At 40.7% G+C, this 25,508-nt stretch overlaps 1 protein-coding gene across 3 annotated transcripts in view; it reads left to right on the top strand.

The window, feature by feature from the left end:
• LOC140688665 (serine/threonine-protein kinase Nek7-like) overlaps positions 1-25,508 on the top strand; it is a 118,424-nt gene that overhangs the window by 14,374 nt on the left and 78,542 nt on the right. For all 3 annotated transcript variants that reach the window (XM_072948271.1, XM_072948269.1, XM_072948270.1), the window contains exons 2-4: positions 1,588-1,728; positions 8,283-8,345; positions 9,821-9,931. In XM_072948271.1, coding sequence (XP_072804372.1) covers positions 1,588-1,728; positions 8,283-8,345; positions 9,821-9,931 — 315 coding nt within the window. The remainder of the gene's footprint in view (positions 1-1,587; positions 1,729-8,282; positions 8,346-9,820; positions 9,932-25,508) is intronic.

Here is a 25,508-nt window from a genome sequence, read left to right as displayed (position 1 = left end):
TTGAATGACAGTGAAACTTTAGTAGAATTTTGTAACATTTTTGCTAGCTTGACAGAGGTAGTGAAATCAACAAGATAACATGTACGGGGGTGGGGGGGTAATGTACTGCCCATATGTCAGAATAGCCCATGGCCCTCTGTGTAAGTCATGGAGTTGTCAGCCTTAACCAGAGTTTGTCTGGGGGGCTGCACGTTCACATTGACTTTAGTGTGTTTAGGAACCAGCATGCTCTTCGGCTGCATTAATAGGTATTTAATGTTCATTCTTACTAGAGGGTGCACAGTCAGGGCCCACAAGAGTGTTTTGTTTACACCGAGTTGGCTCAGAGAGCAAAGGAAGTCCAGAAGGATGAGAGCAGCGGGCTAAAAGGCCTACAGGAGTGTACTTGCCAGCAATCCAGGGATCCTGAAAAGGCCCATGCATTTTTAGCCAAAAAAGAGATGCTGTAAGTGCATATGATAGCTAACTAGACTATTCTGTTATATTTTTTACAGGTATGGATATTGAGTGTCAGTGGAAGCTTAAAAGTCACTGTTCCCTGGGTGTAGGTAGTAACCCCAGTAGTAGACAGGGTCCGACTGCAGTGGGTGTTGAGTTAATGTTTATCCTGCGACTGATTGAATGAATGAATGAGTCCATAAACAATGGGTGAAATGTGTCAGATGTTGAGTTTTGCCTCAAAATGGGAATGGGTGCTGTGCTCCCTCCACACCCTGTAATTATTTCTCTCCCAGCACCGCTGAGAGCCTCTTCTATGTACTTGGGCCATCTCTGTCAGAGCAGACGCATCTCCCATGCACCTCTTTCCCTAGCAGCTGGTACAGCGCCTGGCACTTAGGAAGTACTGAAAAGTGTTAGTTTTAAAAAGAAATGACTTTGTCCACAAACAATAGAAAAAATTGTTTAAAAATGTAACTATGTACTAAGTGAAAGAAGCCAGTCTGAAAAGCTCCGTCCTGTAAGAGTCTAGCCATGCAACGTTCTGGAAGAAGTGAAAAGCCCAGTGTGTGTGGGGGGTGATGCAAGGGCGGGGCACAGGATTTTCAGAGCAGACTCCGGTACCGTTGTTGTGGACACACGTCGTGATACGTGTGCCCAGACCCAGAGAGTGCACACACCTAGTGTGAACAATGGACTCGGGGTGGTGGTGGCATGTCGGTGGCACGGGCCCATTCTGGTGGGGGCGCTGATCCTGGGAAAGCAGTGCATCTGTGGGCTCGGGGTGTGTCGGGAGTCTCTGTGCCTTCCTCGTAGTTTTGCTGTGAACCTTAGAAGTGCCTTAAAAAAAAGTAAGTCTTTTTTAAAAAAAGTGATGAGGAGGTGGTAAACTCCCTGCTGCTGGAACTGTTCTTGGCAGAAGTTAAATAATTTTCAGGAAGTTGAGAAGATTTTCATGCATTAGGTGGCAGATTGGACTAAATGAATGTATGTGTGTATTTTTTTATATATGTGAATGGTTCAGTAAATACATGTTGGGTGAATGGATGTCTGCAGGTTTACCATAGGAATCACCTGCTTATGTGAAAACAATCCACTATTGTGTGTACACTATGTGACTGAAAACTTTTCTGACTTTTTTGATTACAGAAGGCCTTACGACCCGATATGGGCTATAATACGTTAGCCAACTTTCGAATAGAAAAAAAAAATCGTCGCGGGCAATTTAGTGAAGTTTACAGAGCAGCCTGTCTCTTGGATGGAGTTCCAGTAGCTTTAAAAAAAGTGCAGGTAAGATGACTTTAATTATCTAAATCAGTGTAAAATTATACTGTGTGAATAGTGAATAGAGAAAAGTATGTCCTGAATGATTGGGTGATGACAGTCTGAAGTTGAGAATGATGGGAAAGAATAAAAATTGTGCTTTAAAAGCTGGAATTGAGTGTAGGACATGGTGGAAATTAATGTTTGGTTTTAATATTACTTTTAAAATTTCACTGGCTTTGTTCACCCGGATTGAATAACGAGTGGAATGACCTTAGAAAAGCTGTCACAGCTCTAGATTTTGGGAGGCGGATCTGAGTTGTCACCATTGCTCCAGCTGGACACGTGAGCGGGAGCGGTGTCCCCCGCCAGGCCCAGTGACCGTGGGCCCGGAGGGGGGGAGGGACTTAGAGCCTGCGCTGCGTGAGGGCGGCGCGCGGCCGGCAGGGCTCGGGGTGGGCGGGGAGGGCGGGGATGAAGCTTGCGGAGAGAACCGCACTGTCAATAAAGGAAAACTGGAGTGAACTTTATTTACTGGAAAATTTTTAAAAAATGAAGTTGGTAAAATGAGAGGATTGCGGCCCTGCTGAAAACCGCGTGCTACGTCTGTGCGGTTCTGGGGTCAGCCTTGCGCTGCGGCGCCGACTCCTTCCGCTTGTCCTCGGGTGCGTGTGTCTTTCTCCCGCTCCTCTTGTTACCGACCAGGATTCTCTGGCTCCACAATCTGTAGAAACTGATAAGAGGGCAGAGGAGGGACCCAGGGAGGCTTTACTGGGGCTCGTGCTGCAGCAGAAAGGGGCGAGGACAAGGAGCAGGTGCCCTTGCTTGCTGCCTGGGGGGTCCGGGGGTCCGGGATCTGGAATGAGGGTGGGGGTGGGGCGATGGGGTGGGGGTGGGTGGCGACCACTGCTGCTGCTGTGCCCAGGGGCCACAGTCCCCCCCCCACCGCTGCTCCCCACACCTCCGAAGTGGCAGTTGGATCTTTGGTTTTTTTGTATCACTGTTCATCACTTGCCCCCACCACACAGGCACGCAATTCTTTTCAGTCCCTTCCAGTTTCTGTGTGTTCTGTTGCTCAGTCGGGTGCAAGCATTGCAGCCTTGCGTCCCAGGTCCCAGGTCCCAGGTCCCAGCCTGTCCCCGCTGACCAAGTCCTGCCCCCGCCCCTGTGGACTCGTCCCGCTGAGCCACAGTCCCGGGCGGCTCACTGCCCCCGGAGTCTAGCAAGTCTCCGTCCACCTGCCCTCTGGTCTAGAAAGCCCTTGCCTTTCTGCCTCAGAATGTGCTTGACAGTCTTCCTCACCTTTTCCAGGGAAGGTGGTTTTTGTTCACACCTGCCTGTGGGCTTCACATTTTACTCTGCAGCCCTGGGTTCTCTTCTTGGTTGAGACCTGTGGAACCTCAGTGTCCTCTTACAAGTATATATAATATATAAACTTGGTGAAGGACCAGTATGTTTGTGACAGCCATTACAGAGATGAACAGTTTTCACTTACATCTTTAAGGAAACAGTAAATATTTATGAAAGGTTTATGGGCGTATGTGATAGATGTGAAGAACCTCTCGTCTGCAGCGCTCAGCTCGCAAAGTAAAACCTCAAAAGTAACTTGATGCAAGCCTGCCTCTCCCGTCCCTGTCCGGAATTGTGTGTTGATCATTCCTTTCTTTTTCTTTGGAGTTTCCCCCCTTCTATCTGTGTACGTTTCTGAGTAAATCTGTTTAATAGATGTAGTCACGTGCTGGTGCGTGTGGCGGTTCTTTATTCTTTGTGCGTATTACACACACAGTGCGCACATATGCGTGTGTGTCTAGGATTCGTTTACATGTGTCTGGTGCTCAGTTTTTGTTACGTCTGCCTGCTGTTTAGGTTGTGCACAGTTGTTTGCTGTTACAAACAGCCCTTCCATGGTGTTCACACGTGTGTTTCCCGGAGCACATGTGCAAGAACGTCCCTGCTTGTGTGCCTGAGAAGGGAAGTGATGAGCGCAGGGATGCGTGGTTGGCGCTGTGAGTTAGTACCAAGTTACCCTACACTCGCACCCTTTGACCGCCTCACTGGCAGCATGTGAGGGCGGCCATCTTCCCTCTCGCCACATGCCACTTTTAGTGAGAAAATACAGCCTAAAATGCAAGTATTAGTGTTATGACACAGATGGCTTTAAGAATGATTATTTCCTTACAAAAGAACTCTTTGATCCGTTTTTAAAAGGTATCGAAGTCTGCAGAGTATCTCTGGGCACCAAAGTGGGGAAGAAGAAACTAGTGATTCTATTTCTACCCTCTCGGAGAGAGAGGTATCTAGAACAAGTAACTGCTGAACCCTGGGCGTGGCTTCCTGATGTAAATACTTGGTGGAATGGGGATGTCAGTTGGAGCTGTTGGAGTTGGTGGAATTGAGCGAAAGCCAGGCTGTCGAGGCGAGACCGGGTTCTGCGGAACGTTGAAACCAGGAACAGGAGTTTGAATAGGAGGAGAGTAAGGACTCACCATGGATTCTCCAGGGGGGCAATAATCTGCCAAATTGGTTATTTTCAAAATAAAGTACCAGCAGAACACACAGCACGGACCAGAGAGAAGACGGCTGCTGGTCTGCGGCAGGGCGGGGTTGGGGGGTGCTGAGAAACTGGCCGGAGGCCCCTGCGGCCTCCCTAGCCCCCTCCTCCACTCTGAGTGTGGACAGAGGCAGAGTGCTGTTCTCATGTGGTTGCATTTTAAATCACAGAGCCTTGTCTTTCGAAGTGACTTAGAAAGAAAAGAAGGGAAGAAGGGGGGGAGGGAGGAAGAACAGAAGCTCTTCCAGGCCTCTTATAACTCCGTCTGTATCGCTTCATGTTGCCCGTACGTTTCTTCCCTTTGACTGGACGTTGGAATGGACCTGAGTTAATCTGCCCAGTCGTGGTTCCCGTCTGTGTCGGGTAGATGTGCGCCCCTCCAGCTGCCCCCATTTCCCGCCATGATGACCCTTGGACACGTGTTGCCCGCTGTGCCAAGTTCAGTTTGCCCTCTTGGGTTTTGCTGTTCCCCTGTGCTTTTTAGTGTAGATGTTGGGACATCTGCTAATTTATGCAAGAGAGAAGTGGTGTTGCAAAGATATTCTTAGCTTATTTAATTAGGAGACAGTCTCTTAAACCTTTAAGAGGAGAAATCTGTTTGCATTTCAGAGCTGTTACTGATTTTTGTGATGTATGGCACTTGTGCTGAGCAGTAAAGACCATGGTTCTTCCTTTTAAAAAGCCATCTCTGCAGCTTAGTGGGAAAGTGTTTACTAAAACATTGTTGACCAGACACTTCTTTTCTGAAGACTCCTAGCACCTCTTCAGAAACTCCATGAAGACTCAGATACTGGATTTCCTCGTGAGACTTGTTATTTTAGGGCTGTGTTACCTGTCTAAAGGGCTGTGTCACTGTTCCCAGCGCTTCCAGAATCTGCCCTCGATAGGCTGGTTGAGTTCATGTGTTGAAAGTCTGCATTTATAACTCACTTCTCTGCTCACAAATCTTTCATGAGACTCTTGAGAAGCAGCGCCCAGACTCCTCAGCTCACTTCTCAAGGCACTGCTCCGCCTTGTCCCCCAAGTCCAGGGTCACGGCTCCGCGGCCTGTAAGCACTGGTGATGCCCTGGGTGTTTGCTGCTAGCCGTGTCGGGGGCAGAGAGCGTGGGCCGGACGCATGGCCCCTCCGGGACGGAGAGCCCATGGTGCCCGGCTGCGCCCCCCAGTCTTTAGGAAAATTTGCTCGCATCCCACTATGATTCCTTTGCCACAATTAAGATGTGACTACTGTGACAGTTTCGAAATTCCACGTGCAGATACGCTTCCCTGTCTCCCTGCTTCCCTCCCTCAGCTCGTGCCTGCAGTGTCACTGGTCACCTGGGCTCCGCGGTCAGTGCTGGAGGCTTAGGGAGGAAGAGAAACAGAGTGAGGGACTCGTGGGACTCAGCTCTCCTCTCTCTCCCGTACTTCCACCCCGTCCTGGTCTTCCACAGCCGCTCTCCCGCCCTCTCTGAACTCTGATTGAAGGTCTGGCTTCCACGGTTGACTTTCTTGGGCTTTGTCAGCTCTCCGAGCAGCGCTGGCATTTCCCCTTCAGACGCCACCCCCTACCCCGTCTTGCTTGTCCCCAGTCATTGTTCCTCTTCTCAGAGTTTTGGTAAAATTGGAAGACGATCAAAGAAGACATTTTAAAGGATTCAGAGAATATCAAGAATTTATCAGCCAGTACTTGCCAAAACACTACTGCTAACTTTGTTCTTAGCAAGTATAAAATCAGTTTAAAAATTCAAAGAAACTTTGGTAGAATTGGAAAAAGATGCTTTCTGAAGACTAGCTTGTAAGTAGTTAATGAAAAATATTTTTATAAAATCCAGATTTTTTTCTGTATATATTGCCTTATCTTGCTCATGGAGTCAGATAGCTTTGAATCTATGTCTGGGAATGATTTAATCTAAAGATTCAGCTTTTATTTTTGTCTTGACATGATGGCTAAGAGAAAAAGCAAGATACTTGTGAATTTCCAATGAAATGTTTTTGGTTCAGAATTTAGTTTTGCCTTAAATGGCCACCAGTGCTTCTTTCCTTAGTGTTTGAGAGGTGACTTCATATTGAGATTCAGTTAAAAATAAAAGTTAATTTGTAATTGTAAATTAATTTAAAATAAAAGTTAATTTGTAATTGTAAATTAATTTAACTCTAAGTTGAATTAAAGATTCGTGATTTCTGTGTGGCACACTTCTGTCTTGGTATTTTGTGTCCAGGGAGGAGTTCCTAAAACTGTCATAGCACATCTTATTCTCGTCTTGCTCGCTGTCTTCTGTGCTTTAACGTTTTTCCCATCATAGAGACGTTGATTACTGGGAGGTTAGTTCTACATGTGTCTCCAAGTTGGCGATTTTTTCATTTTAATCGCTCATACCAGAATTGTCCTTTGTCACCTTAAATTTTCCAGGAATTCCTTCAAGGTCCAAGACCCCAAATTTCTTTGAGTTATCCCAAGTGCCCTGTGAGCGGTAGTTCCCAAGAGTGATGTCCTCCTTCACGAGTCGGCGTGTCAGTTACTTCTCTCGCTTCGTTGGTTTTTAAGCATAAGTGGTGTGTGTGTGTGTGTGTGTGTGTTGTGTGTGTGTGTATTTCATGCTGGTAACTAACATCAAGTTCAAAACTTTCTGTTGATGTAAATATTGGCCATTGTTGTTTAACTTGCTGTACAGCAACACCATTCTTCTGGCATCTTTTGGCAGTTTGGGGAATGAGGGGCTATTCTGTGTGAAATTGTTGAAGTTTACTGCTTTCAGTAGTGAACTTTTCATTTTTACCTACTTCTGTGAGGAGCCTTGTGAGGGGCATTACACTGTCCTGCAGGTGTAAGTCAAGTGTGGGGCCCCTGCCAGCCCCCCTCCCTCCCGGCAGCCCCCCCCAACCCCGAGGCCCTCACGTCAGTCTGCGCAGCAGCGCCTGCGGCCGGCCGGCTCGGGTCTGGTTCTCGGGCCCTGTCTGCAGCCCGCCTCGGATGGTGTGCGTCCTGAGGGCGGCAGGCTGCTTCCTTGCTTGTGTGTATAATGAAACCTAATAATCGGTTGACATTCAGCACAGTTTTGTGAGTGATGGAAGAGCAGGGGCAGGAACATGTTATCCTCATTTATGCTTGGAGTATTGACTTATTAAGGTATTTTCTGCAGTATTTAGCATATTGCTTTTTTATTTACTTTTCCACACACTTGAACAATTGAGACACTTCTTTGTTTTCAGAGACATACTAAAGAGCCCTTTGACTATATAATTTATTTTCATGTTTTTTACAGTCGATCAGCGTTCCTCAACCTTGCCTTTATTATCACCTTTAAGGAGCCTTTTGGGACATTTTTTCCTAATCAGCCCACTCGTGCAATTTGAACTCCATAGATATGATATACCTGTTCATGTGTTATATGTAAATCTGTGCTTAAAAGGAGCAAGGCTTTGTCAGCCCTCTCTCCGAAGAACCAATTTTCACCTCCTTGGAGTGGTAGCAGCCCTGTCAAGGATGCGTGCGTTAGACCTTTCAGACCCAGTCTGAGCGTATACGTTGATGGTCAGTGGTTGAGGGCTTGGACGTGTCTGGTTCCAGAGGGACAACCTGGAGGATGACCTCTGGCCGCTCCATCAGTTAGCTGTGTGAACTTTAGCTCCCTAAGCCTGCTTCTCTTCATCTGTAAAGTGAGGATGCTGCTAATACTGTCCTCATAAGGATTAAATGAGAATTCAGTGAGTAAGTTCATGCAGTGTACTTAGCACGTTGTTCAGTATTTTAACTATTGATTATATTAACATATCACAATCTCACAACTTCCATTCTGCTCTGTTTGAACTTAAGATTTTGTATATCCAGCTGTTCTCTTTTTCCATTTTTAATATTTTGGATGGAAAAATGTAAGCACTAGTGGTGACGTGAGATTAAACACCTAAGGCCTCCACAGCTTCTCAAAGCTGATTGGGAAGAGCACTTCCTAGTGTGTGTGATGATGTGTGACATGTTACAGTGGACTTACATGCTAGCTTGAACCATAGGTTGCTATTTTATTAAGTAATTCTGGATTCTGTTTTTAGATATTTGATTTAATGGATGCCAAAGCACGTGCTGATTGTATCAAAGAAATAGATCTCCTTAAGGTAAATAACAAATGTACTGTTGACTGTTTTGTACAGAACTGAATATGTAAATAAAAGTGATTTATTAAAATATCCACTTATAAGCAAAAAGATTTTTGAGACATAACATAGGCCACACTGATTTCAGATAACATTATATATAAATTTGAAGTCAGAATATTGAAGAATGCAGTTACCTTTTGAATTCATTATAAAATAATTTAAATGGAACATTTGGTAGGATTAGCTTTTTTTCCCATTTCAAACTAGGAAATTAATAAAAAAGACATAAAACATTGAAGAAAGTTTTTCTTGACCATCCCAGTTAGACATGTTCTAAATGTTAAGTAATATAAACGCATATATCACAAGATGTGATATATTGAGAATGTGGACTGAATCAAATGGCTCCCATTTTAAAAATAATATTTCTGTATCTTTTTTTCAGATTTAGAAAGGATGATGTAAAGAGAATGTCGGAATTATCTTTTCAGTTTCTCATCCACTCAGAGAATATGACTGAAATTTTAGTCATCTTCATACTGCATTTATTGTAGTGAAATTTCTTTTGAGAAATATATTTTTAATTTTTAGATAAGACTTGGTTTTTTTATGCCAATTTTGTTTGTGCCTGAAATGAATCAGATTTATTCAAAAAGATAAGAGTAAGATCAAAATGAACCATGCTTTCCACTTTTCTGTAAGTTGTAGTTATTTCTTGCTACATGAAGTCATTGCTTTAATAAACCTTTGTTAGAGAAATAATATATCATCATAGAAAATGTGGGGGGAAAACCTGTAAGTATAAAGAAGAGAAGATAATCATGCACATACTCGCTAGGGTAATTCTTGAGTAAGTTTCTTTGAGAAACTATTTGTCTTATATGTTAACTTGCTTAAAGATTAAACAAAAAGATTGTAAATGTGTATAGCTTGATGCATATATTTCTGAAATTTTTCTTAGGATTTTATGAATCAACCGCATAGATAAATTCAGACTGTTTGTATTATTTGATGTAAAAGCTGTATTTAGATACAAGATAGTAGATGCTAGATTTTTACCGCTGGTTGGAGTTATCCTTGGCTCAGCCTTAACGTCAAAGTAAGAGTGAAAAGGGATACTTCATTTGCTATTGAGTGCCCTTAAATGACAGTTACCATTTTGAAGGATATACTTTTTGACGGTTGGTGATTTAATTCTGTCATTTATACGCATATGTGTATATTTATTGGGCATAGCAATACTTTTTAAAATTTTAAGTGTGTAATTTATTATTTCTAGTAAAGAATATTAAAGTTCATTGTTATCTAGTTTTACTTTCAATAACTATAATACTTGTTTAAAAATTCACTAGGTTAAAGAAAAATACAGTCATATTAAGATTTCTGTAACTTGAAAGGCATTTTAACTAAGTTTATTCTTAAGTTATGAAACTGTAAGTGACTCTTGGGAATGTACAGTAAGAAAAATTTTGGTGCCTGTTTTTTTTTCTCAGCAACTCAACCACCCAAATGTAATTAAATATTATGCATCATTCATTGAGGATAATGAACTAAACATAGTTTTGGAACTAGGAGATGCTGGTGACCTATCCAGAATGATAAAGGTAAGTTGTTTTTTTTTTTTAAACTAAAGATTTGTTTTTTCTAATAGAGTTGTATGTTCAACGTTTAGGCTTGTGAGATTCTTTAAAGACCTCAGAATGCTGCTTAACATGGGGTAGGCGTGTAGTAAATGGTAGGCAGAGTGATGGTCTGATTATGAGGCTGGTTTGCCTGGGGAGGTTGATGCTGGTCCACTTAGACGTATGAACACTCCAGCACCAGCCTGGAAGTAGACCGAGGACTTGTCTTCTGTAAGCTAAAGCTGACTTCACCCAGCAGATCACCCTGGATCCTGCATCTCTGGACAGCAGGCAGGGGGCGGAGGGAGGTGCTGGAGCAGTCTGACCTGGGCTGCCCCTGCTTTGGGAGGGAGTCATGGAAGGAGAAAGTGGGCCTTGAATTCAGACTTGCGCATCCAACCCCGATTTGACGACTTAAAAGTTGATTAATGTTCTTTTCTAAGGGCACATTCATTGGGTTTAAGTTGAGCCACAAATTATAGGAACCCCCCAAAACTAGCCTAAAAACTGCTTATCCTTGGGCTTAACTTCGTAACCTGCTTCACTTCTTCTGTGTGCCACATCTCCTCCAAAACAAAGTAAGAAGAGAACCTGTTTCCTAGGGTTATTTTAAATGATTGATTGATTGATACTTGCTAAGAGCTTAGAAGAGTGCCTCCCACTTAGTAAGGCTATGTAAATGGAAGCTGTCGCCATATTATTAATGTTATTATGTGTATTTTTCTGCTACATAAAATTCTGGGGCTAATATGACAGTTCTGATCTCAGATTCTCAGAGACCAGGCCTGTTTACAGCTGGTCTGGGCGTATTTGCTGCTGTATCCAAGGCACATCCCCGGACGCTGGCCACACAGCGTTCCAACCTGCTAGCCAGAATTTAGTCCTGATCGTGTCCACCTGCAAGGGAGGCTGGCGTCTCTAGTCTTCATCTGTCTGTCAAGTGCCAGCTAGACTCCATTACTCTGGAAGACGAATTCAGCAGTCTGGAAGTCAGTGAAGGCCAACAAGATGAAAAGCAAGGGTTGTGAATTGTGAGCTTGCCGGAGCAAGGGAATCGACCACTGCCGTGTGCGTGTTGGCAGAGATCTCAGGTGGATGGAAGAGCAGGAAATATTTATAGTGGGTAGGAGGGGAGGCTTCAGGTTGGAGGCCGCAGGCATGAAGGAGCCGTGGGCAAGCTCACTAATCCTCCCCCGTGAGCTGGCTTTCTCTGGTTGGTCCTAAGTTGGAAGCGGGGACAAAAATTGGGGAAGCTGTCAGTTACCAATCAAGTCCTGGCCATTCTGGCTGATTGTTACAGAAGTTGCTGGATCACCACTAGTGAGAGCAGCCCGGCCTCCTGCAAGTCTGACAGAGCGGAGCAGGCAGGCTTCCTAGGCAGTTTGTGAAAGATAAAAGGCTGGCTTCCTGGTCGGCTTGCTGAGGACGGTGGCTCAAAGCTCTGTTTTTATACATGGTCTGGCCGTTGTCTGTCTGTGTATTCAGTCTCTCAGGAGATACTGGGGCACAGCCAGTCATCTCCTGCCTGCAGTTACTGTAAGGGGTTTTTTAAAACAGTGCTAGGTGCGTTATAGGCATTATCTTGTTTACTCTTCACAAGGATCCTGGGAGGTGATTTTGACACTTAGAGAAGATCATTACTAGTAAATAGAAAAACTGGTATTTGAAATTAGGCTTGTCTGATGCAAAAATCCATGCATTTTACTTCAGTGGCCCCTAAAGATTTTTGTATCACAAAACTTCTTTGAAAAATCAAATAAAACCCTTGACCTTCTTGCAGGAAAATGCTGGTGCATACACAATTTGCATTCCACTACAAGCCTTTGCAGGCTCTCTGATTAAGGCATTTGTGGGTTGGCTAGCGTCGGTTAAGAAGGTTAAGAACCCTGCTCTCTAGTGTGAGTTCAGCGTCAGCCGCTTCAACTCTTACGCACATAACTTCTCTTAGGCTCAGTTTCCTCATCTGTAAGATGGAGACAGTTTAGGAATTGCTTTTTAAATGATAAAAACACTGCATAAAAGGAAGGAGTATCCTTTCACAGAATGCTATCAAGCTGACTCTGTTTATGTTTTAAGTCCCATGTAAGATGACTCACTTCTAATCAGTTACCTAACTTTCTGTTGTAGGGACTTCCCACCAGTGGCACAAACAGCTAACCACCAACAAAATGTGTCTTTGCAAATTAATTAACAATTTTTAAAAATACAGTATTAATTTTAAAAAGAAATGCAAATGAGGGGAGGTTATAGCTAGAGTGGTAGAGCACATGCTTAGCATACAGGAGGTCCTGGGTTCAATCTCCTAATTACCTTCCCCCCAAAAAATAAAAACTAAAAATTAAAAAAATGCAAATACACAAATGCAGAATTTTACAAAACAGCTATCTGTCAAGATGAGACATATAAAAGCAAGTGTAAATTATCCTTGCCAGAGGGACAATGAGTGTAAAATTCTTGGCTGAGACCTTTCTTTAGGTATAAGAGCTATTTAATTCTTATAGTGGAAGGAGAAGAGGGCAGACCCCTATGGGGAAGTACCTCAAACCCCTGCTGGACGCAGGTAAAGGAAACCGCTTCAGTTATAAAGTCTTGCTGTCGATTGAGAAGTTGATGGTTTAGGATTTTGATTTTAGGGTTTCTCGCTCTCTCTCCATCGGGTTTTCTTTCTTTGCTGCTCCTACGTCACACTTAGGGCGCTGTGCCTGGGCAGACACCGGGGCACCTGGAGGAGTGCACCGCTGACCCTTCCCCGCCTGGGAAAACTGGCGCAAGGCCAGGGTGCCTTCTAGAAGCCCTGTTACCTCCATCCCCAGCAGATTCAGATTTCCCCGGCCAGTGACGGAGGAAAAATTTGTCAGTGTGATCTTATATTTACTGTGGTGATGAACTCAGCTTCCTGTTTAAACAGACTTGCCGTCCATTGACATCATCAAGGAAATTTTTTATCAGCTGCCCCAGTGGCCCCAGTAAGATTCAGAACAACAGAATTCTGTTTGGTAACAAGTAGTAACTTGCCATTATAAAATTGATGGCTGTACCCTTAAAACACCCTGGGGGCTTCTGACTAAATTTAAAGGTATCTGTCATGTAAAAGACTATTTAAGGCACTTTTTTTTTTTAATAAAAGGTGGCAGCTGATTCCTAGTGAGTTGGAAGCTTCTAGAGCAGCTTACTGTGCTTTGGTAGGGCACTGGGGCGGCTCCTCTGTGAAGGGTTAGTGACATCAGTCCTCCCTCTCCAGGAGGCTTTATCGTGTATGCCTTTAACGACCTCGTCCTTTACCGTCAGTCTGCCGAGTCAAGACATAAGACATTCCGGGTCTGGCTTTCCAGATCCTCTTGGAGTCTGCACTTACAGACCTTACAGTAGTCTCAGCATATCGGCCGTCACAGCAAGTTCTCCCAGTACCCAGAGTAGAGAGTTTGACCAAGCAGTTTCACTTGGGTGGAATAGCCTCATTTCCTGGCTGCATTCACGTATGTCTCCTGCAGTGTGGTATTTTAGACCTGACCAAATACCCAGTTATATTGGGAGGGGTGATGAATTTTAATCACTTGGAAGGATCTGACCTGTGAGATCCCTTCTGGCCCTTCATCTAATAGGATTAATATGATCACAGATGGATGCATTTTAACAGAACACAGAGTTAATGGCTTTTCTCTCTGTTGACTTAGTAAGCTTAATGTTTGTAATTTTTTTAATATAAGTGATGAAGATCCTTCACTGTCCGCCTGCATTCCCATCCCCCAGAGGTGACCACTGACTTGCACGTGCAGAACCCTTCCTGACTTCATTTTGTATCTTTACACTCAGACACACACAAATGAAAGAACATGTACTGGTGTGTGTATTCTTTCTCAGACACAGCGCAGTGTACTAAGTGATTGCTTTATTGAGAGACACTTGCGCTGTTTCCGTTGTTTTTAATCCTTACAGAGAAAGCTCCAGGACCAGGCCTTGTATATTTCAATACAACAGCATCACACACACTCTATTCAAGAGAGAGTTACATCCATTTCTATAAATAATGCTGCTGGGTAATAGGGTATGTGCACCTTAAATCATAACAGATACTGCCAAATTATTCTTTCAAATAAATATAGCAATTTGTGGCCTTTCAAAACAGCACTCTTTAATTTATTTATTGGATATTTACCTCGTGCTGTATTCATGGTTCATGCCTTCTTGAAACTCATTGTCTAGTGGGAGCGAGAGGCATTTAACTAAAACTCATAGGAAACTGTATAACTGGAGTTGTAGTAAGTTTTATAAAGGAGTAAGATAGGGTCTAATTGTAGTTTGTAACAGGACGGCCAAATCCTTACTGGGAACTCTGAGGGCAATAGAAGGTGATGCTACATGACCTTGAGTTAGCTACTTCATCTTAATGATTGAGATTCTGTTTCCTTATCTATGAAATTGGGTTAATACCTGCCTTGGAGTGTCATTATGAGGGCTGAATGATAAATATGTATGTATATATGTATTCTATTTTTATAGGGATATATACAAATATATGCGCACACACATGTAATTATATGTGCCTCTCTGAATATGTTCCATCTGTCCGACAGCTGCTAGAATGTTTTTATTTCACTTCCTTTATCTCCCCTGTTCCAGGGGCCCGTTGGTAAACAATGGTAGTGGTATAACATGATCTTTTCCTGATACAGGAAGGGTTTTTTTTTTTGCCCTAAGATTCTAAAATTGTTTTCTAAACACTCTAATTTGTGCTAAAAGCTGTTCTTTATAGAAGAGACTACATTATGAAAAAATCATAGGAACTTCTTTTAGGAAGGAATGTGGCAGTGACTTAATGCTTATAAAGGACAGCAGTAGATACTTGGCTTCTGAGGAACATGCTTCATTTCTTTATAGTGAGTAATGTTACAGATCATTGTTCATCTCAGTAATATATTTCACTGTCTCAACTCTTCAGCTTAATTGGGGTAGAAGAGGAAATATAGCTCCTGGTCTGTATTCCAGAAAAGAACCTCTGGATAGCGTTGCATCAAAGATTTTTACAAGTAAATAATTAATTGGTTTAGAGCAGACTGACAAATATAATTAAGTAATTTATAGTTGAAATATTCAGTATTTCTCTAATTAGTGACAGAGGAATACCTGAGGCTGTGGTCAGATGAAATTCTTCCCAGATGAGTTTTAGGATAAAAGGAAATCCAGAATTTTTCATCATATATTTCTTTATCAACAGTAGTCAGAAATTTAAATAAAAAGACTCTTAGAAAAGTTAGGTTGCAGTTTATCAATTTGTTATATATATATGCTATATATTTTCTTTATTGTACCCTAAATTGGACCAGTACATATTCCATTTTGTAGGATGCCTTATTAATCCGGTTTATTTCACTCTTCTGTTTCCAAGAAACATATCTGGTGATGGAGACTTAGTGTAGAGGAGATGAGAGATTAGTCTCAGAAATATATTAACAAGAGCTTTGTTTATTTTAATTTGTCAATAGAAATATTGCTAAAATATTTTAAAATCTTCATAGCCCATTTTGCTAAAATACAGTTTATTCACTGAGCTATTTATAAATTCCTATATTTATAATGGCCCATTAGAAAGTCAATTTGAGAGAGGTAGAAGAAAATACAAGTGCATGTATTTAGCACTATATTTTTTAAAAGCTATATTTTACTGAAATACCAGTAAAACAAAATATAACCCAATGCAATAAATCTCTTAAGGGGAAACTTAGAGGTTTGTTATCTGCCAAAAAATTGTCATACCACACCACACTGGCTAAGAGGGAAGTGAATATTATTCTTACAAATCTTTCATAGTGAAATATGCAATATAAATAATTTAAATGGGTATCTATTTTGTGCCAAGAGTTTGGCACAATTTCAAATAATTAGTTAAGTGCCCCCCCCATTTTATCGAGATGTAATTGGGATACATCACTGTATAAGTTTAAGGGGTGCAGCATAATGATTTGCCTTACATGTAATATATTGTGAAATGAATATTGAAGCAAGTTTAGTTCACATCCATCATCTCATATAAAATATACAAAAATAAACCTACAATAAAAAGAAAATGCAAAAAAAGAAAAAAAGTCTTTTTTTCCCTTGTGGTGAGGACTTTGAGGATTTAGTCCCTTAACAGCTCTCCACTGTATCGTATGGCAGTGTTGACTGTAGCCTTCATGCTGTACGTTGCATCTCTAGTACTTACTTACCTTTTTTGTTTATTTGTTTTTTGGGGGGAGGAAACTAGGTTTATTTATGTATTTTTCATTTTATTTTATTAATTTTTTTTAAAGTGGAAGTACTGAGGTTTGAACCCAGGACCTTAGCCAGAGCATGCTAAGCACAAACTCTACCACTGAGCTATACCCTCCCCCACTATTTATCTTACTGCTGAAAGTTTGTACCTTTTGACCACTGTCTTCCAGTTCCTCCTGCCTCCTTCCCTCTTCCTCTGATAGCTACAAATTGAATCTCTTTTTTCTATGAGATTTGTGTATTTTAGATTCCACATGTAAGGGACACCATACAATATTTCTCTCTCTCTGACTTATTTCACTTTGCATAATGCCCTCAAGTCCATCCATATTTTTGCAAATGGCAGAATTTTCTCATTTTTATGGCTGAATAATATTCCACTGTATATATGCCACAACTTCTTTATCCATTCATTCATCAGTGGACACTTAGTTTGCTTCCATATCTTGGCTGTTGTAAATAATGCTGCAGTGAAGGTTGGGGGCAGATATGTTTTTGAGTTAGTGTTTTTGTTTCCTTTGAATAGATACCCAGAAGTGGAATTGCTAGATCATATGGTAGTCCTATTTTTAATTTTTGAGGGTCCTCTGTACTCTTTTCCATGGTGGCTGCACCAGTATACAGTCTCACCAGTGGTGCAGAAATGTTCCTTTTCTCCATATCCTTGCCACCATTTATCTCTTGACTTTTTTTTTTTAATGACCATTCTAACAGGCATGAAGTGGTATCTCAGTGTATGCTTGATTTGCATTTCCCTAATGGCTAATGATGTTGAGCATCTTTTCACGTACCTGTAGGCTATTCATATATCTTCTTTGGAAAAATGTCTCTCAGGTCTTTTGCCTACTGGTTAATTGGATTATTTGTGGGTTTTTGCTGTTGAGTTATATGAGTTCTTTGTATATTTTGGATATTAACCCCTCATCAGCTATTTTGTTTGCAAATATTTTTTTCCATTCTGTAAGTTGTCTTTTCACTTTGTTGATGTTTCTTTTGCTGTGCAGAAGCTCTTTATTTGATGTAGTCCTACTTGTGTATTTTTTTATTTCGTTGCTTATGCTTTAGGTGTCATATCCAAAAAAGTCATTGCCAAGACCCATGTCAGGTTGCTTTGTTCCTGTGTTTTCTCTAGGATTTTCATGGTTGCTGGCCTCACACTTAAATCTTTAATTCATTTCAAGTTAACTTTTGTGAGTGATGTAAAATAAGGGTCTAATTTTATTCTTTTACATGTGGATGTCCAATTTTCCCAGCACCAATTATTGAAGAGACCGAATTTTTGAATTCTCCCTTGAGTATTCTTGGCTCCCTTGTCAAATATTAGTTGACTGTAAGTGCTGGGGTTTAATTCTGAGCTCTTGATTCTGTTCCATTGATCTGTGTGTCTGTTTTTATGCCAGTACTGTTCTGTTTTGATTACTGTAGCTTTGTAGTATAGTTTGAAATCAGGACATATCATGCCTCCTGCTTTGTCCTTCTTTCTCAGGATTGCTTTGGCTATTTGGGGTCTTTTGTGGCTCTATATAAATTTTAAAATTTCTGTAAAATTCTTTAAAAAATGCCATTGGGATCATAATAGGGATTGTGTTGAATCTATAGATACCTTTTGGTAGTACTGGTATTTTAATAATATTAATTTTTCCGATCATGAACATGGGATTCTTTTCCATTTATTTGTGTCTTCTTTTATTAGTTTCATTAATATCTAGTAGTTTTCTGAGTAGAGATTTTTCATCTCCTTGGTTAAGTTTACTCCTAAGTACTTTATTGTTTTTTATGCTACTGTAAATGAAATTGTTTTTATTTTATTATTATTCTTTATTTCTTTTGCAGATAATTCATTATTACTCAGTAGTATAGAAATGCTGCTGATTTTTGTATGTTAATTTTATATTCTGCAGCTCTACTGAATTTCTTGATTAGAACTAACAGTTTTTAGGGGGGTGTTGAGGATTTTGTATGTATAAAATCATGTCAGCTTCACACAGAGACAATTTTGCTTCTTCCTACCCAGTTCTGATGCCTTTTATTTGTTTATTTTCTTGCCTGATTGCTGGGGAAGGTTCTCCCCATGCTGTGGTATCAGGGGTGGGGAGCATGGGCATCCTTGTCTTGTTCCTGAGCTAGGCTGTCTCCTCCTGCTGTCTCTTCCTACTAATATTTTGAGATGTAGGACTGTTTTCTTGGATTGTCAGCTTTGTATTTTCTACATCGTTACCACCTGTGTGTCTTTCCTTTTAAACTTGGTAGGCGCCTTAAGAGTCTTTTGTAGAGACATAGTGTTAATTTTTTACATTGACTTTTACTGTGTTTAGACATGCACTTTGTGTTAGTTTTTGCCAATTACCACAAACTTAGCAGCTTAAAACAACAAAAATTTAGTATTTCACAATTTTGGAGGGTGAGTGACTTCACATAGTGGTTAGTGAGTTCTCTGCTCAGGGTCTCAGAATTGATCTTATCCGAGGTTTGGGGTTTTCTTTCCTGTTCACTGACTGTTGGGAGAATTCAGCTCCTTGTGGTTGTGTGACTGAAGTCCCCACTCTCCTGCTTGCCAAGGGGTGCCGACCCCTGGTCCTCGAGCCTGCCTGCTCTTCCTGCCATGTGGCCTCTCCACGGCCTGGCAGTTTGCTCCCTCGGGGCCCCAGGAGAGTCTCTGGCTTTGAATCTCTCTGACTTCGACGGATTTACCCGACTAGGTCATGTCTACCCAAGACAATTTCCTGCTTTCCAAAAACAGCCTGTTTAGAACCTCAACTGCATCTGTAAATCCTTCCTGCCACACAGAAAACATAACGTGGGGCTGCTAGTTCATCATAAGCGCACCCAGCTCACACTCAAGGTTGGGGGCGGTTCCCAGAACCAGAGAATTTCGAGGGGTGAGATGTGTCATAGAATTCTGCTTACCACAGACTTTGATAAGCTAGCTAAAGTATCAACAGTGTTTTGGAGATAATTATTATCTTCAAATATCGTAACTTGTAAATCTTGTTCACCCTCGTGGTGTGGTTGTTTTTCACATTTGCAGACATGTTTTTATTTGTACTTACCCAAATTTAGAGGCTGTACTGGAAATAAAATCGCTTTGAAATGTCTTTTACAGTCTTGACCTTTGGATCTTTAAAGCAATAAAATCTTCCCAGCAGTGCCATCTGTCTCTGCTCACCCTGATTTACAGTTATTGGGAGATGTGCACGTTCCGTCTCAGCACAAAGTGTGCAGCCCAAGCCGGGCAGCGGTGAGACCTGCCCGTAATGCCAGATGCGGCCTGTTTCCTGCCGAACTGAGCCTCTTGTATAAGATTGTTGTCTGCTGTGTACTGTATATGACTTTAGAGTCATTCAGAAGTCTTAAGGTTACAAGTGAGTGTCTGTATCTGAAAAACCACACAGAATTGCACCTGTGGACGTAGGCTGCTGCACAAGCGTGCACACCTCTGTGCATGCACGTAGGTTTCTGTCTCTGTGACATGTGTGTGCAGGTGTGTCATACAGCAGCGTTTTTATAGAAGCAGTGTTACTGATAAAATACCACTTGGGTTTTCTTTCACACCTAAGAAGTCTGGTAGCAATATTTCACTTTATTAAAGTCCCTAAATAGTGTCAAACTTAGAGTGTCAAAAATGATGTCCCATCGTGACCAGTATGGAGCTCCGTGAGCATAATGAAACAGTGATGGGTAAGCTTGGAACTGTGTTTACCTGGGAAAAGTTAAAACATAACTTTCAAGGAACTTTCTGCTCCTTTTATTTGAAGTTTAATATGGACTGAAAGCTGCCTTTTGAAACCCATTTACCACCCCAACCTGCAGGTCTGTGGACAGTCGAGTAGGGAGAAGAGGTCCAGCCCCCGCCCCATTATTTTTCATTCAGATTTCTACCGGGAGACTTTGTTTTCCTTGTTCATTAAGGATATTGAAATATCTTTCCAGCTGTCTCACTGCTGTCTGGTTTAACATAACCAGAAAGAGTTCATTGAAGAGGCAGTGCTTCCGTTTATCTTCGTGACCGTCTGTGTCTTCCGGAAGGCTGGCGCTCTGCTTTGCTGTCTCACCCCCCCACCCCACCCCCGTCTCTAGTGCGCTGATGCAGCAGAGAAGACATCGCCAGTATTTGCAAGGATTTTCCCTTCAGTTTTAGGAACATGGAGGCTCCCCTTAAGAATTATCCGCATGGCAGCAACACAGGCACCATTCCCTGTAGTAGTTATGGTGCATTCTTATGTTTTTCACTGATTTTCAGAAAAATCCTAAGTCTCCTTGATATTGATGTACCAACTCTCAGAGGACAGCTTTTGGGGTGGGGGAGAACATTGTGACGTTGTAGGAGCTTATTATTCTTGTTTGTTGAATAACTTTCTCTTTTTTCCCCCGGGGTTTAATTGCTCAGAAAAATAATCTTTATCTGTTTCATATTTTATATCATAAAATAAAGTAAAATTTCCACTCCCATTATTAGCCATGTGATTTTGCTTTGTGGATAGATTATGTTGATATTCTATTAAATTATTATCTAGAAACAGCTGAGTACTCTCAGCAGATTTTTCAAGCATTATAGGGAAGGAAGACTAGTAGCTCTTGCATGGGAAATATTTTATCAAAGGGGATAAAATGAGACTCAGGTGATAAGTATTTTTAGTGAGCTCCTGGCCGCCAGGCCCATTCTACTCACATCTCCTAAAGCACTTTAAGGTGCCTAAATGCAAATTAGCATTACAGGACCAAGTCCTACTTGAGGCGTAACTATTTTATGCGTTTATGTAATTCCCCAAATTGTCTGCAGCAAGTGCTTGTACGGTTTAGTCTGTTGAGACCTGCTTATACCTTCACAGGGAAAGTGTTTCCAGAGAAAGATCTATGTATAATAAAAATCACACTTAGAACTGTCAAGTTACACTTTTAGAAGCATTCTATCTTTTCCATCACCCAATCTCTGTAAATTTAATTCTTTGAAATAACCATTGCAAAATGTAGTCTTATGAAGGTACATTGTGATCACAGAAATGTTTGGCAACACAACATCCTTTCTGATGACGAATGTCACGAAGCACTCTGACAACCTGTCATCTCCTGTGGCGACTGGATATAGTATTAACTAGACCTGTGGGGATCTTTGAGATACTGTTAGTTTTTTCCCTTGTTTCTGTTAACTGGAGATTTAAAGACAGGACATGCCAGTAAAATTTATTATTTTTAAGTGTGAAAAATAGTGCCCATCAGACATAATTACAAATAACTGAGATGGTGGCACCATAGTGGTGGGGACCACACAGATCACCCCCAAACTCTGCTCAGTATAGTGAGGACACCGAGGCCCAGCAAGATTAAGTGATTTGTTCAAGGTCACACAGCCATGCCTGTCAAGCCTCACCAGCAGGTCTGCTATTAAAAGGTGACTGTGGATTATGTGTGTGGCACATTAAGCACTTGCCAGCACTCCCGAGCAGGAAGTGTTTCCTCGTGTTGAACATGAACGACTCCCTCTGGTCAGACGTCTGGAAGGGATGGAGCAGCTGGTGCCTGCAGCTCCGGTTCTCCTTGCCTTCGTCATTTCTCATTATTTAATTACCATTTCTCCTAATCTTCTTCAGAGATGACTTGTCTGCCAGGATTGTATTTGTTGTTGTTTTTCTGGTTCTGTTTTTAACTACAGCAGCGCACTTCCAAAGGATGCTTGGTATATGGTTCCCAGGACCAGCTACATAATTGTGGGTCCCCTTGTGAACAAATGGTGAAGGATTTCTAGATGGCAGAACAGAGCATCACACCAAGTCACTCCTGCATGACTGTCCATGCTGCACGCCCATGAAGCCGGCCCGGTGGTTCTGGATGTTTTGTCTGAAACTTTCTTCTTTAAAGATTAACATATCAAACTGTGGGCTTAAATGTTTTGATACACTATGGAGATTAATTTTTTAATCAAACAAGAAGATAATTTTCTTTTTTGTGTGCGCATATATGTGTATATATTTATTGAGGTATAGTCAGTTTACAATGTTGTGTCAATTTCTGATGTACAGCGTAATGCTTCAGTCATAGAAAAATAACAGATGACACCACTTATATGTGAAATCTAAAAAAAAAGGACAAACTTATTTACAAAACAGAATTTCCTGTTCTCTTTGTGGCTGAGTTTATGCTAGTTAGTATCACTGACACTTTTCCCGAGATTTCTGGAGGAGGAATGCCAGAATCGCAAAACATAGAAACGAGAAATGTGTGTTCTGCGTGGAGTAGAGGTGTCTAGATTCAGGCACCAGGCGACCCAGCTGAGTCCAAAAACTGGTAGTTGATAATCAGTATCCACCGTGTAATTCGGTTTGGGCGTTTAATTTGTAGGAGGATGTTTGACAATTAAAAAAAAAAAAGTGATGTGACTATTTTCCAAAAATCTTTGAGTGGAAGCAGCTTGCATCAGCTAGCCTCTTCTATATTAATACACACGACTTCAGTGACCCTGCACGTGTGCTTTACCAGATATGCTGAATTTCACAAGTGAGGATAAGCTATAATCTGATGTTTGTATATACATTTTATATGTACATCGACTAGCTTTTTGTTATGTCTATTTTATGATGTGAATAATGTTCAGTTTTTTTTGAATAATGTTGATGGAGGTAGAAAATATGTTTCTAAAATAAACAACACTTGAAGCTTTGCATGGAAAAAAGATGAACCTACTTTAAAAGAAGACTAAATAAAAATTCTGTCCAAGTGGTCAGGTATTCCTCAGTGCTGATTTCTGCATTTTCATGACTTTTTAGATATTTTATTTTCAGATGTAAAAAGTTTAATTTCTATTTTATAATATATAGTAAAAATGCCATATCCCATGTTTTTTCACATAAGTCTTTGATACCAACCTTTAAAAAATTATTGCTTTATTAGAAACTTATCACATGACAAGTAAATGTATATTTTTTATTTCTATATGTTCGCATTAGATTTTTTTTTCTGACTCTAGACCTGAATATGTGGGGCTGTCTTTTTTTTTCAGAGAAAAATAGGATTTTTGCAGTGTCACTTGACTAGATAATTAACTTTTAAAAGATGTGTATATATTAGAATAAGTTAAGAGAAAGTTGTTCTTTTTTTTTAATACTGTGGCATTATGAAATTTCCTCCTTTGTAGTGCTAACATACATTTTATCAGTAGTAAAAAGAATTCAAATTTTCACTGCCTTTTTCCTGTTCATTCTCTTTTTAAGAGATGGTCAACAGTGCCACCATCAGAACAGACAGACTTGTCTCATCATAAGCATTGGTTTTCTCAAAAAAGCCTCCACTCAAGGATGGTTGGAAAACAGCGTATGTTTAAACAGACACATAAAAAATATTGGGAGCTATCAATGACATAATGAAACTGCTTTTGATCAAATCAAATTCATAAAATCATTCTTCAAAAACGTGTTACTAATTTGGATACTTACATTTTGCCAAGTGTTCTGTCTAGGTAGCCTTGTATTGATACAGTTTATTGTTACCATCTTTAATTTGTTGATAGAAACAATCTGAGAGAAGAATATGAAGACATGAAAACAATCAGGCCATCTTGGCCTGTTCACGACTTCCATTTTGAGGCAGTTTTTTCATTCTGCCCTTTCCTTTATATATGATTTATTTTTTAATGATGGGACTTTAAACTGTGAAGTTAATTATAATTATGATGATTTCAGAATCTATATTAAAGCATAAAATTTTCTTTCATGGTCTGATACTTACATGATATGGTGTATTTATTTTTAACTGGAAAGCAACCTGGTCCCCATCTTGTGTTGACATCAAACAGTCTTCTGATATGCTAATCCAGCGTCAGGGAGAGACAGGCTTGATTTGGACTCATTCCAAGTCTGAGAGAAAATTATGTGTAAGAGCTGATTTTGCAGCTCTGCCCCCACAGAAAGAAAACTGATGCCGACACAGCCTGCAATTAATAAGACTTAATATTGAAACATGATATGGGAGGTTTCCACCATTTCAGTAATAGCCCTGATTTGCTTTTTAATTACCTGGTCACCTTATTGTTACTTGGTTTTTGCTACTAATATAATAGCCATTGAAATTGCCAGTAAATTCATTTCTATAGTGTGTGTTACAGTAAAGATTAACCAAAAGTTACTCATCTTTCCTTAAAGCTTTGTCCTTTGATGTGTTGAGCGCATGTGAGACAGCAGATCTGCTCCTTTGCTGGGGATGAAGGAGGGGCGGCAGCAGGCTGCCCCTTTCTGTTTCCCTTTCAGCTGCCTTCACCTGCTCACGAGGGTGGAAACTGAGCCTGTTGTTTTGCTGAAATGGCTGAAGTACCATATTCAGTAATCCAGAAATCAAATTAGTAAAACTTCCAAAAATGCAGATAAAACACATTAAAGCACATCTTTAAATGTTGATATATGTCTGTCTGTCTGTCTATCTATCTATCAATAATAAAGTTAAAATTATCTGATACAGTACTTCATTTTGGTTATTTAGAAATTTTGCCAAGTAGGAAACCAGTTACATTTTTATTTTTGAAAAATAATTTTTACGTAAAGAATCATTATAGATCTCATGAAGCCAAGAGCGTTGCTCTTGAATGAGCGTATTACTGGTGTCCCCTTCCAGCCAGTGCCCTGTAGGAGAGCAGGCCTGAATACAGCCCTTTGGTTTTGCAGTTTATTTTAGGTCTCGCCCTTTTGTACGAGGTATCTCCCCTTTGTACAAGGTGCCACCCCTCTCCAGTGCAGCCTTTCTGTGCTCTGCTTTTTGCACCGGTCTTCCTGTGACGTTTTTCTTCCATGAAGTTTAGTTTCATTCATTCAAGGCAAAGTTTGACTTGTAATATGCAGTGAATATTCATGAAAATTTTTCACATAAATCCCTTTTATTTGTTTAATTTTTAATAAATTAAGTGATATTTCATATCACCAGGGTTCAGCATTTAAAAGGAATTCATAGTGAAGCCTTTTGTCAAGAGAAGAACTGTCTTGCAATGAAAATAATTATCTTCAGATCTAGACTTTTTCATTCTGGCTTTTCTTACAATAAAATTTGACCTCCTACTTTTAGGATAAGAAATTATTTTACATGGATGTTAATTGTTTTGAAATAGGTGGACATCACAGAGATGTAGTGATATGACCTGTGCTAACTTGAGATATGCTGGGAGAAATTTAAGCATTATGTCAGGTAAAAATCTTAGAATCATTTCAATGTGGAAATTCATGTTTTTAAGATGAGGGCAGGTAGATAAAAGTAGGTGTTTTTCTGATTTAAGGCTTTTGCACATCAGAATCTAGTGTGAAGGTATTTTAGGTTTTTTAAATCTTATTTT

Source organism: Vicugna pacos, chromosome 23 (genome assembly GCF_048564905.1).
Source record: "Vicugna pacos chromosome 23, VicPac4, whole genome shotgun sequence".
Taxonomy (NCBI): domain Eukaryota; kingdom Metazoa; phylum Chordata; class Mammalia; order Artiodactyla; family Camelidae; genus Vicugna; species Vicugna pacos.
Note: the sequence above shows the minus strand (reverse complement) of the source record. Positions and strands in the feature narration are given on the sequence as shown.